The sequence below is a fragment of the Schistocerca cancellata genome, chromosome 7, assembly GCF_023864275.1.
Source record: "Schistocerca cancellata isolate TAMUIC-IGC-003103 chromosome 7, iqSchCanc2.1, whole genome shotgun sequence".
Lineage (NCBI taxonomy): Eukaryota > Metazoa > Arthropoda > Insecta > Orthoptera > Acrididae > Schistocerca > Schistocerca cancellata.
The window spans coordinates 597,345,516-597,360,077 of record NC_064632.1 but is presented as its reverse complement, the minus strand read 5'-3'; the positions used below and the strand labels follow the sequence as shown (position 1 = coordinate 597,360,077).

General features: G+C 41.6%; 1 protein-coding gene across 2 annotated transcripts in view; it reads right to left on the bottom strand.

The window, feature by feature from the left end:
- LOC126092114 (titin-like) overlaps nt 1-14,562 on the bottom strand; it is a 511,816-nt gene that overhangs the window by 104,861 nt on the left and 392,393 nt on the right. For both annotated transcript variants that reach the window (XM_049907552.1, XM_049907553.1), the window contains one exon: nt 13,391-13,580. In XM_049907552.1, coding sequence (XP_049763509.1) covers nt 13,391-13,580 — 190 coding nt within the window. The remainder of the gene's footprint in view (nt 1-13,390; nt 13,581-14,562) is intronic.

Here is a 14,562-nt window from a genome sequence, read left to right as displayed (position 1 = left end):
TTCTTCTTCTACTGTATTTCTTTCCCCCATTCCTGTCAATTGTTCCCTTACGCTCTCCCTGAAACTCTGTACAACCTCTGGTTTAGTCAATTTATCCACGTCCCATTTCCTTAAATTCCCAGCTTTTTGCAGTTTCTTCAGTTTTAATCTACAGTTCATAACCAACAGATTGTGGTCAGAGTCCACATTTGCCCTGGAAATGTCTTACAATTTAAAACCTGGTTCCTAAATCTCTGTGTTACCATTACATAATCTATCCGATACCTTCTAGTATCTCCAGGATTCTTCCATGTATACAACCTTCTTTCATGATTCTTGAACCAAGTGTTAGCTATGATTTAAGTTATGCTCTGTGCAAAATTCTACCAGACGGCTTCCTCTTTCATTCCTTACCCCGAATCCATATTCACCTACTATGTTTCCTTCTCTCCCTTTACCTACTCTCGAATTCCAGTCACCCATGACTATTAAATTTTCGTCTCCCTTCACTACCTGAATAATTTCTTTTATCTCATCATACATTTCATCAATTTCTTCACCATATACAGATCTAGTTGGCATATAAACTTGTACTACTGTAGTAGGCGTGGGCTTCGTGTCTATCTTGGCCACAATAATGGGTTCACTATGCTGTTTGTAGTAGCTTACCCGTACTCCTATTTTTTTATTCATTATTAAACCTACTCCTCCATTACCCCTATTTGACTTTGTGTTTATAACCCTGTAGTCACCTGACCAGAAGTCTTGTTCCTCCTGCCACCGAACTTCACTAATTCTCACTATATCTAACTTTAACCTATCCATTTCCCTTTTTAAATTTTCTAACCTACGTGCCCGATTAAGGGATCTGACATTCCACGCTCCGATCCGTAGAACGCCAGTTTTCTTTCTCCTGATAACGACATCCTCTTGAGTAGTCCCCGCCCGGAGATCCGAATGGGGGACTATTTTACCTCCGGAATATTTTACCCAAGAGGACGCCGCCATCATTTAATCATACAGTAAAGCTGCATGCCCTCGGGAAAAATTCCGGCCGTAGTTTCCCCTTGCTTTCAGCCGTTCGCAGTACCAGCACAGCAAGGCCGTTTTGGTTAATGTTACAAGGCCAGATCAGTGAATCATCCAGACTGTTGCCCCTGCAACTACTGAAAAGGCTGGTGCCCCTCTTCAGGAACCACACGTTTGTCTGGCCTCTCAACAGATACCCTTCCGTTGTGGTTGTACCTACGGTACGGCTATCTGTATCGCTGAGGCACGCAAGCCTCCCCACCAACGGCAAGGTCCATGGTTCATGGGGGGAGGGCTATCGCAGTATTCCATGTCAAATTCATACCTTCCATATGACTGGACATAGTCATCTCCTTTGCACATGTCGGAACACAAACACATACTTTATAAACCTGATGCTAATGGCAAACCTATCACATATCTCCTACTACTAAGTATAATACGTTGTCGATAAGTGATTGCTGGCGATACGAAATAATACTGACTGAACATCAACGGTTGGTGGTCATGTTGTCTCATAAGTTTTTCATGCGAGTGGTACCACTGTCTCTTAGAAAGAGAGGCGTGATCGTCTTACAAAGCGTCAGATGTTAAAAAACACAACCATATTAAGTGTCTTAACAGTTTATATGTAGAAATAAACTTTTTACATAAAGTGTCAGGAACGTGTACATAATGTTTCGTAAAACTTCTAGAGGCAATTTTATACAACGAAGTATCATCGCTATGGTATGTAAATTTATTTTACATCTACATCTACATGGATACTCTGAAAATCACATTTAAGTGCTTGGCAGAGGGTTCATCGAACCACCGTCACAATTCTCTATTATTCCAATCTCGTATAGCGCGCGAAAAGAACGAACACCTATATCTTCCCGTACGAGCTCTGATTTCCCTTATTTTATCATGATGATCCTATGTAGGTCGGTGTCAACAAAATATTTTCGCATTGGGAGGAGAAAGTTGGTGATTGGAATTTCGTGGAAAGATTGCGTTTCAACGAAAAATGCCTTTCTTTTAATGACGTCCAGCTCAGTTCCTGTATCATTTCTATGACACTCTCTCCCATATTTCGCGATAATACAAAACGTGCTGCCCTTCTCTGAACTTTTTCTATGTACTCCATCAGTCCTATCTGGTAAGGATCCCACACCGCGCAGCAGTATTCTAAAAGAAGAAGGACAAGTGTAGGAAGCCTCCTTAGTAGATCTGTTACATTTTCTAAGTGTTCTGCAAATAAAACGCAGTCTTTGGTTAGCCTTCCCCACAATATTTTCTATGTGCTCCTTCCAATTTAAGTTGTTCGTAACTGCAATACCTAGATATTTTGTTGAATTTACGGCATTTAGCTTAGACTGATTTATCGTAAAGCCGAAGTTAAACGAATTCGTTTTAGCACTCGTGTGGATGACCTTACACTTTTCGTTAATTAGGGTCAACTGCCAATTTTTTCACCATTCAGGTATCATTTCTAAACCGCTTTGCAATTTTTTTTTTGATCTTATGATGACTTTATTAGTCGATAAGACGGCTGCTCAGATTGTCTCCCAAATCGTTTATATAGATAAGGAACAGCAAAGGGCCTATAACACTACCTTGGGGAACGCCAGAAATCACTTCTGTATTACTCGATGACTTTCCGTCCATTAGTACGAACTTTGACCTCTATGACAGGAAATCACAAATCCAGTCACAGAACTGAGACGATATTCCATAAGCACGCAATTTCACTACAAGCCGCTTGTGTGGTACAGTGTCAAAAGCCTTCCGGGAATACGGAATGGATCTGAAATCCTTTGTCAATAGCATTCAACACTTCATGTGAGTGATGAGCTAGTTGTGTTTCACAGGAACGATGTTTTCTAAACCCATTTAACAGTATGCCAATAAACAGTTTTCATCGAGGTAATTCATTATGTTTGAACACAATATATGTTCCAAAACCCTGCTGCATATCGACGTTAACGATATGGGCGTATAATTTAGTGGATTACTCCTACTACCTTTCTTGAATATTGGTGTGACCTGTGCAACATTCCAGTCTTTGGGTATAGATCTTTCGTCGAGCAAACGATCGTATATGACTGTTAAGTATAGAGCTAATGCATCAGCATACTCCGACAGGAACCTAATTGGTATACAGTCTGGACCAGAAGACTTGCTTTTATTAAGTGATTTAAGTTGCTTCACCACTCCGAATATATTTACTTCTACGTTACTCATGTTGGTAGCTGTTCTCGATTCGAATTCTGGAACATTTACTTCGTCTTCGTTTGTAAAGGCATTTCGGAAGGCTGTATTTAGTAACTCTGCTTTGGTAGCAATGTCTTCGATAGTATCTCCATTGCTATCGCGCAGAGAAGGCATCGATTGTTTCTTGCCGCTAACATACTCCACATACGACCAGAACCTCTTTGGATTTTCTGCCAGGTTTCGAGACAACGTTTCGTTGTGAAAACCGTTATAACCATCTTGCATGGAAGCCCGCGCTAAATTTCGAGCTTCTGTAAAAGATCACCAATCTTGGGGATTTTGCGTCTGTTTAAAATTGGCATGTTTGTTTCGTTGTTTCTGCAACAGTGTTCTAACCCGTTTCGTTTACCAAGAACGATCAGCTGCACCGTTTGTTAATTTATTTGGTATAAATCTGTCTCAATTGCTGCCGATACTATTTCTTTTAATTCAAGCCACATCTGGTCTACACCTATATTATTAATTTGGAATGAGTGGAGATGGTCCCTCAGGAAAGCGTCAAGTAAATTTTTATGTTTTTTTTTTTTTTTTTTTTTTGCAGGTATATTTTTCGCTTATTTTTGGAGGATTTGGGGATTACAGTACTCATTCTCGCTACGACAACCCTGTGTTCACTAATCCCTGTAGCGGTTTTGATAGGTTCTGATGTTTGTTATTAACTCAGGATTATTTGTCGCTAAGAGGTCATCAAGTGCGTTTTCATAACGTTTACTGTTCGCGTGGGCTCATGAAATGATTGCCTGAAATAATTTTCAGAGAATGCGTTTAGCACAATTCCGGATGATATTTTATGCGTACCTACGGAATAAAACATGTATTTTCGCCAACATGTCGAGGGTAAATTAAAAGTCACCACCAACTATTATCGCATGGGTCGGGTACGTGTTTGAAATCAAACTCAAGTTTTCTTTGAACCTTTCAGCAACTGTATCATCTGAATTCGGAGGTCGGTAAAAGGGTCCTATTATTATTTTATTCCGGTTGCCACCAATGACCCCTGCCCATACTAACCCACAGAAAGTATCTACTTCAATTTCGCGACAAGTTAAACTACTTCTAACAGCAACAAATACGCCATAGCCAGCCGTTTTAGCCTATCCTTTCGGAACACCGTTAGATTCTTCTCAAAAATTTCCGCTGAGCTTTAACGAGCTTTCAGTGCCTATAATGATTCGAGCATCAATGCTTTCTATTAGCGCTTGGAGCTCTGGTACTTTCCCAACACGGCTACGAAAATTTACAACCGTTATACCGATGGTATCTACGTTCTTCCTGCGTTCGGCCTGCACCCTTTGTGACTGAAGCCCATCTGGTAATTTCCCGAGACCCTCTAACCTAAAAAACCGCCCAGTCCACGCCACACAGACCCTGCTACACGTGTAGCCGCCTCCTGCGTGTTGTGGACACCTGACCTATTCAGGGGAACCCGAAACCCAACCACCCTTTGGCGCAAGTCGAGGAATCTGCAGTCTGCACGGTCGCAGAAACGGCCTGAGCCTCTGATGGAGACCCTCCACTCGGCTCTGTACCAGAGGTCCGCAACCGGTCCTGTCGACTATAATGCAAATGGTCAGCACTGCTTTCATCTTGCAAGCAAGACTGGCAGCCTCTACCACTTCTGTTAGCCGCTGGAAACCAGAGAGAATATCTTTTGATCCAAAGTGACACACATTATTGGTACCAACGTGAGCTACCACCGGCAGTTGGCTGCACCCTGTGCTCTTCATGGCATCTGGGAGGGCCCTTTCCACATCCGGAATGACTCCACCCAGTATGCACACGGAGTGCACATTGGTTTTCTTACCCTTCTTGTCAGCCAAGTCCCTAAGGGGCCCCATAATGCGCCTAACGTTGGAGCTCCCAACTACCAATAATAATCCCACCCTCTGCAATTGCCCGGATCTTGCAGGCTGAGTGATTTCCCCTGAAACAGGACAGGCGACAGCATCTGGCTCAGCGACAGTGTCAGCCACAGACAGCACGTGGAACCTGTTTGTCAGACAAACCGGGGAGGCCCTACGTGCGGCCGCCTGGGAAGTCTTTCGCCGCCTACTTCGCCCCGGGGCGACCTCCCACTCGACCACAGGTGAGGGGTCAACCACAGTGCGAGCAGTGGTGAGGATCAATCGGATGTTAAAAGCTATACTGGCTTTATAAATCCAGGTACGACATTACCTCAGAATGAGGTGGTTTTTTATCTGGACAAATACCGTAACACTGAATTTAGACGGTGATTGCTGGAGTATATGCTACTAGACCAGCAGTGCAGTTACACATAGCCAAAAGTGCAACCTCACAATAAAATTACCCAATTTAGAATGTGTATTCGGTTAAGGAACGTGGTATGAAACCTGGATTTCCAACTCCCTCACGCCGCCGCCGCTAGATATTTCTCCAATATTTGTAACGCACTCTGTGTCGATATCACGTCAGAGGTTCAGTGATATAACAATTGAGCTATAGGGAATGGTTGATTGAGAGGGATCACAAACAGTAGATGGTGTGCTGATTGAGATCATAAGAAATGTACACTAGCTTTTCAGATCTCTAGTGCTACGCTATCCGCTAGAAATCATACCTGGGATTTGGAATCAAGTCTCCCCAGTCAAGCACAAACCTGCGTTGGGTCCTATGGAGAAGTCCTTTAATGATTACAGCCACTAGTGAATTATATTTCTGGCACTCTCATATCTAGAAACGAATCACCTTCCTCGAACCTATCTGCTACAGTAAAATTCCAACCTCGTCTTAGGTAGTCCCTATGCATCCTGCAACTGCTGTCATTTCTGCAGCTTTACGCACGTAGTCGTTCCAGTTTAAATCAGAACAGTGGAAATGGGAACTGAGAGAAGGAGGAGGATTTTTCCTACTGCACTAGGGTGCGTCCCAAAACTCCATATAAGTACTACAGATCCACCTCCCTCAGGGCCCATTCACATCTATCGCCCCAACATGCTATCTTCGTTATTATCTACCATCCAACAGAGAAAAATTACGAACTATAAAAGCTCCACTAACTTCATCCGACAGAGGACTCGATAAGAATTTTACCACACCTCTCTTCTCCCATACACCGAAAACGAATACTGCATGCGCGCCGGCATCGATCACATCTGACGATGCTATTAAATATGCAGGTATTGATCAACTTAATAGACCAGTTTAAAGTTTCAACACCTGTACTGTAGGAGGATTATCATATCCCCCAGACTATATTGCAAGTCGCAAGAGACGCTTCCTGTGACCCTGTCTCGTTGTTTGAAACATTCTTTTTTCTGCTGCAGTACACCTTGTACATCGCCATATATTTTGTTTTTCCACCATGACTTCGAGGTCTGTGCAAGGTTCCAAAGTTCCATTAACACGTTCTGATCCATAGCCTCTCGCACAAAACTAGACGTCACGTGGTGCAAATCACTTTGTTATCGCTGCTACCATAACACACCACACACACTGGATGATTTTAAATAAAAATCAGTTACAACATAAGGAAACTGGAAGAGTTTTGCCGCACTGTGGAGAGTTACCAAACTACAGTCCGAAAGTGATTGACGAGCTCTACATTTAAACTCATCTGTCACAGTGACAGAATAGCTGACGGCTCTGCGTCCCATTTCGACTCATTCCTCATACTGCAGTCATGCATGCGATCACTGTTTCCGTGTTAGCCATTACCAGAAGGTGTTATCCCTCCACCAAAACTCTTTCTCCAACTCAAACAAGCGTTGTCAGTCAATCATTATGTGGTAACCAACAGCGTACTAGTGGACGGATGGGACAGAAAAGACACTGTCTATGTACTGAAATAATAAGCATCACAGTTGATAGTGCGAACAGTTTTAGCAATTTCACAGTAATTTCAACATCGACGAATGATGCGACAGCACGTTTCCCAATTTCAATATCATAGCTAAACAACCCCTTCCCAACTTTTCGAGTACCATTGTGAATGTAGATAGATGACTGTGCAGTAAGTCCATTCATTGTTAATTCTCGAACGCATACAACATCGAAATATTCCAGACAGCACTCTACATATTTCTGACACCTCGAGCATAGTGCTTAATTTACGATCCATCTCTATGCTAATGGGAGTCACAGAGCATTCTCAAGGTCGTAGGGTAAAATTAGAGACCGAAAGACCCCCTCACACTGTTTTTGACCAACCCACCCAGCAGCACTACTATTAATTTCATCTGCAACCTCCCAGAAGTACACCGCTACATTCCACATCTCGTAAATGCATGGAGCTTGCCGTGTCCTTCTCCATCCAAGTGCACAAGATTTCTCAAGATGCTCTCATCTCGAGGAGGTTAGCACTCTTTGTCGATGTGTAGTAACAGATTTGAAAGTGTTGTACTGTTATAGCAGACAGTTAAGAAGACCTACAAACCGGTGATTTTTATGTGTGATGGAGCTACAGACGGACGCAGTTAGAAGCATTTTTTACGTAAATCAACGTACCTACCTAAAACAAGGTTGAAATTTTACTGTAGCAGATAGTTTCGAGTAAGGTGACTCGTTCCGAGATATGAGAGTGCCAGAAATATGATTCACTAATGGCTGTAATCATTAAAGGACTTCTTCATAGGACCCCACGCAGATATGTGCTGGAATAGGCAGACTTAATTCCAAATCCCAGGCAGCATTTCTAGCAGATGGCGTAGCACTAGAGATCTGTAAACCTACTGAACATTTCTTACGACCTCAATGAGCACGCCATCTACTGTTTGTGATCCTTCTCAGTCAACCATCGCCTATAGCCTAGTGGATATATCACTGAACATAATGCGTTACAAATACTGCAGAAATATCTAGCGGCTTCGGCGTGAGAAATTTGGAAATACCGGTTTCGTACCATGTTCCTTAGCTGAATCACTTTCTAAATTGGGTAGTTTTATTATTGCACCGTCCGCAACGTGTAACCGCACTGCTGGTCTGATACTATATACTCCAACGATCACTATCTGTATCCAGTGTCACGGTATTTGACTGGACATAAATCCACCTTGTTCAGAGGTAATGTCGTACCTCGATTTATAAAGAGTACAGCTTTTAACATGGATAAATGTAAGCACCTGTAGAACCAAGACCGCTTGTGATGGTAATATGGTTGTGTTTTCCAACATCTGATGGTTTGTAACATGATTACGCCTCTCTTTCTAAGACACAGTGGTACCACTCGCAAAAAAAAACTTATGAGACAGGACCACCAATCGTTGATTTTCGGTCAGTATTATTTCGTATCGCCAGTAATAATTTATTGACAATGTATTAGTAGTAGGGGATGTGTTATAGGTTCTCCATTAGCATCAGGTTTATACAGTATGTGTTTGTGTTCTGACATGTGCAAAGCACTGGACTAGGTCCAGTCGTAAGGAGGGTATGAATTTGACATGAAATACTGCGATAGTAAAGGGGAGAGTATGTCAAGTCATAAGAATGGTGGAGATATTTCTATTTCCAGAGCCGTCAGCAGGGCCTATTTCCGTAACTTCACTCATTGTCGAACGTCATTCAACTGAAACCGCAACCGTAACATTTAATTCTAAGCACAGCGATCAAATATATATTTGGCCGATTTTGTAGGATGATTCGTTCTATACGTGGCCTGTGGCAGGAATGATTCACACTTCTGGCTAACGGCAGGGGCGTTTGAACGGAGAGGGCTGTTGCAATGCAGGAATGTAGTTCACTTAACTGTGTAGTCCTCTAGACGGCAGAATAGCGAACTAATACTTAGTATGTGTTGGACAGCTTTCGTGATCAAGTGGAAATTTGAGAAGATTCAATATGGACGTGTGTTTGCGCTGGGCCATTATTCCATCCCATGTAAATTGTTCCGTTGACTGATTCTTCGCATTTCACGTCTTTATTTAGTTGAGAGAAGTTCGATTGTGGTCTGTGCATTTGGCTCTCTAGATACGAAGAACACCTTATTTGACTTTGTAAATCGTAGGGGTGATTTGGAATCTGTTACATCACCGACATCGGTATTCATGAGTGGAAATATGGGTTTCCTCAAATTTCTTTTTCGGGTTCCCTCGTAAATGTCTTGGCAGACATGATAAGTTTCTCAGTCGAAAGTAAAAAACTAGACCGATTTTGCTCATAAAATGAAATGAACCTGGACACTGTCTCTTTTCATGGAAAGAGAAAATTTATTATCGTCGTGGCAGGTTTTTTTCCCCTATTGTTAATAGTATCTTTATTATAGGAGTCGAGTTGATGTTAACTATTCCCTCGCAGAACGGCGGGTGAGTCCTCTACAATACTGTGGCTCTCGTCTGGTCCCTGCTGGAGCGGACCTGTCTAGTGTGTGAAGGCGGCGCCTCCTAGCCATTAGGGGCGGCTGCGGCACTGTACTTTAGACAACCAAGATGCATTTGGGGCGAGCCGCCCCTTTATCTCCTAGTTAACTACACCTGCTTTTGTGTTGCCGAAGTGCGATTGTATGAGTGCGGGCAGTGGCCAGCACAGACCATGTGGCTATTGGCGGAGTAGATCCATCCCGTACTTTGTGATTGTACATGGATGAGAACGCACGGTCAACTGTAGTCTTTTAGGACGACAATTGTCCCCAGTACATGTGATGCATGATGACCCATTCAATACGAATGCCGGTTTTCCACGTGACAATTTCGAAGTGAAATTATAACTGTGCCGCATTTTTTTTCATCAACTGTGATAGCGTGTATTGGCTTCGGTTAGCTGGGCAGTAAGGTGGTTTTTTGTAGGCGTGTGTAGTGAACTCTGACGCCAAACAGCGAAAGATGCTATATGCTTGCAGGTAATACACTTTTTTTAAACTCCTTTCTGTCCAACACCAGCATCTAGTCAGTTGAACGTATTTCCCACCAAAGAGAATAAATATTGCACCTTAGCCCCCAGCCTTTTTCCCCCTAGCTTGTAGCTGTAGGGTGGACTTTGAGTGTTTCTTTCACTAGTTTCGGGTGGTATTGGAAGACTTTTTTTCCAGCAGGATAACACCAATTGTACAGTATCGTCAGTTTTGCGGAGTATTGCCGTCCTTGTGTAGCGCTATGCATATAGTTGTGTAATTAAGTGCAATCTTTGTGATTAATTACGTAGTTAGGATCGATATTTGCGTGAGTTTGGAGTGGTATTGCGTTGTTTTATTCCGATAGGATAACACCAGATGTATTGTATAGTCAGTTGTTGCTCTATATAGCGATTTTAGGACGTTCTTGTGTAGCGTTATGCTATGTAATTAGGGCCGAACTTTGTGAATAATTATGTAATTAGGATGGATATTAGGATCAGTTTCCCGAGCAACATAAGTAGTGTACACTAATCTAAATTTCCTCTCCCACATGTTGACAGTTCCCATGTGTTAGGGGGGTGCTTTTAGGCTTTCCATCCTGTGGAATCAGGATTCGAGTTGCTGACAAGTTGCGTTTTTTATGTGTACTGAATGTTTGTGCACTGAATCATTTTCGGGTGTTTAAGCGTTGTGAACATGTTTGCATGCATTATTTCAGTGATCTACAAGTAGATGGCAGTCTGTATGCTGTGTACTGGATTATTTCGGTAATTTACGAGTTGTTAGCGACTCTGCACATCAGCGTAATGCAATATTTACGAGTAGTTTCCAGGTCTGTAAATTGTTAATTGTGACTCCCAAGCACATCAGGGTCAGTGTTTTTGCACCAGCTTAGTAAATAAACTATGTGAAATTCATTGCTAAATAAATTGTTCCAAAAATGAATAAAGTACAGTCCTTCCTCTCTCCAGCAGCCCAGAATAGGCTGATTCCATTTCCTAGCAGTTTTCCCCTCCACACCACCGGGGAGGGGGGGGGGGAGGGGGGATGAGGAGGGGCAGACGCACAGCTGAGAAAAACACGTGACGTCATCCTGTTGCTGTGCTCCTATGGACTAAACTGCATGATAACGTGACGTATTGCGACGACCTCTATCGGAGATTCCACGAACTAGGTCAGTTCTTTGCTCTGGTAGATCGGAGGCAGTTGGCTCTTGTGTGGTGGGAACTTATATGTAGGTTTCAGAAATGACAGACCATTCCATCAGAGACAGATGTATCCATGCATCTTTAATGCATTTATTTGCAGAACCGTATTCTTCCTCTTCTTATCTTCACTCATTAATGCTCGGTTTCATCTTCATGCAGTCAGTTGTGCATGCACCCCTTGTGTGAAAGTCTGAATGAGTCCAACATCTCGCTAATTGAACACCGACTACCGACTGCTCAACAAGCACACCATATCTCAGCCTCTTGTGGTGCTAACACCGCGCTAAACCACTAATGCTGTAGGTATATACTAAATTTCAAGAAATTTCAGCAAGTTTCAACATTTTCAACGAATTTCAACAAATTATATTCTAATTGAATGACATCATGAGCAGTCTCATCAATTTCTCATGTGCCAAGTATGAAGGCGATGCTGCCGCCTCGTGTTTCCAGGACCCGTACGGACACCTGTGCATCGCTCGGCAGCTGACAGCCGCATCGTCACTTTGTGGGGGCTGCCAGTGCACACGGTGGTGTTGGGCATCAGGTGGCGGAATGTGCTTTTTATTAGCGATCTTTTGATTAAACTTTATTCCAGCGATTTCACTGACAAACAGGATGCTGCAAATTAAGATAAACTACCCCACACATGTGAAGAATATAGATTTAATTAATTTGCATACATTTTTCATATCAACGTGGTGTTAGTGCTACAGTTGTTAAGGGGATAGTGTATGTGAGTGGGTGACATGGTGCAAAAAACAGGTCGTTCCACATCAATAAGTTAATTTGCATAATTTTTGTGTAAAACACAGTACATTAGTTTAAGGGGGTGGGAGACAAAGAAGAATGCCCCAGAAATGGCGTTCAAAAGCAAATGAATTTCGTAAAATGTACCAGAAAATGGTGGGAGGACATAACTAATTACTTAATTTGGTACCAAAGACGGTACAATAGGTTAAGCAACTGGGGAAAACCACTTAGCAGAACAATAGGTTAAGTGCTGACAAAGGGCTAAACATTAAAATTATAAATGAAAAATACCAGTTTTCTTTTGTTCTACAGTATTAGGTTAAGACACCCACAGTACAGTTCTGAACATTAAGTTATGCAACATGTTTGCCCCTAAGTAATTTCTTCTTACAAGAGTTACATGTTTCCAAACAGCAGAGAATGATGAGCAAGAGCAATCCAGCCCAACAAACTGAATTTTTTATAAATTAACTTTAAACCCTTGAATTTCCTGTTATGAGATCCTTCCTCTCCACCAATTTCCATATATTCCGTACACTGCCTTGAATCTGTTAAATTGTTTACATAAACAATATTCGACACATTGTCTAAGTTGTTCAAACAATATTCCATACACAGCAATCTCTTTCCCTCCAAATGACCGATCAACTGAGTCTTTTTTCCCGCCAAATGCCTGGAGGGAGGGTAGGAGGGGAGGGGTGTTTACCAGAGGGGGAGAGGTTAATTAATTGATCAGTTTAATTAAATAATCAGTCAAACTGATAAGAGTGAGAGGGGCTATTTCAATAAATCAGACCGGAGATTGTACCTGTAGCAGTGAGGCAGAGGGGGTGGGTTGGAGATTTTCTGAGGTTGAGAGGAGTGGGAAGGGGTGGGAGGACAATAGGTTAAGTGCCTATCAATCAAAAGGAAGGATCCTGTTAACAGAACAATAGGTTAAGTACCTGTCTATCAAACGGGAATAACAGGTTTGCCCCGTGAGTGCTGCACCAGCTCCCCAGTTCCCCTCCTACTTTCGCCGCTCCCCCCACCCCTGCACCCAAGTCCGCTCATAGCCCTGGCTCTGCAAACATCTATGAGTTGTGTTTACTCCGATTTTTTATATATCCATTTCTGTTTCCCTGATTATTCAAAAAGTTTGTAGTTGTTACAGTGTAACAATGAAAAGTTACCTCTGTTATGCTTCTTATACTATGAATGTAAATATTTGCGCGCAGTTCTCTAATATTATAAGATGTGAACACCAAAGCTGTAATGCATGACACATGTCAAGTAATAAATATAAAATTTAAATTTTTTTTGTTAAAGGCATATGAATCACGCTACTCTAATTGTATTTAACCCACATTTAACAATATTTAAAAGGCAAATATCTTTATACCTGTATGTGCTGTTACAGCATTGATAATACGACTTCCTGATGTGAGGCCAGTAACAGACACTGATGTTATTTCTATCTGGTACAGGGCATGTGAGTGTAGGTGATCAAGTACCACTGCAGTTGTTGATACTTCAGTATCACCAGATGATGTGTCACAGTTGACATCTTCACATGCCAGGAAATAAACACACTGAAAAAAGTTAAAAGAAAACTTGTTACACTTGAAATTGTACAATGGAAGGCTATTAATGCAGATTAAACAAATGTTTTACTCCCTGATGCTAAGTTAACTTTAAAAATTAACAATGTTTATATTATATTTCAACAGAAAATCAATGTTTTCCATCTGGTTTCAAACCACAGTTCATGTAAAAATGCGGAATTTGGTCAGGAGTAAGTGTTGTAGTGTATTCTGAACCTGCAGATGATAGTGACGCCTCTTAAAGGGACCACACCCTGCCTATCTAACCCATGTTAATTTAGGCAAGTATTTGACCCATTTCCGAAAAAAAACTATTTGATGCAGGACCTTAATACTTTTTCTGTATGTTACATGATGCTAATAGAATCAACTGTACTCAAATCTACTGTATCCATTTTATAGTTTTTAAGAAATACTTTTTTAATATGTAATAAGTTTTTTCTGCAGACAATATTTTTTGTGAACTCCCAAATGGGGGAATTAATGAGTGTAGTACCAGAGGTGGCTTTTTATGTTGCGCAGAGTGCCTGAAAATTTCATTCATTTATCTATAATAGTTTCTGATATAATGGGGCATATGTACTGAAAATTTTAGTTTGCAGGAAACTGACTTAAAAGAAAAAACTTTTGAAATTTGTTACTTACAGTTAATTAAAATTGTCCTTCTGCATATGATGGCCCTTCTTTGGCCTCTAGCATGTCTTCCAGCTTCTTTTTCACCTTCCTGGATGTTTGTCTTGGTTTCTTGGCCATATTAGATGCAGAACTGTCTGCATTGGCTATCCTCATTTTATCACAATGTTGCAGCCCATTGATCATATTTTCACCAGGATTAATTACCAGCTTTTTCAGTACCCAACACTTTCCAATATTACCACAGTTAAGTGTAATAACAGCATCATAAACTCGTAGTTACATTGTATGCATGACTACAAATACAGTTTTAGGAAAGCAGTTCCAAATTATGCTG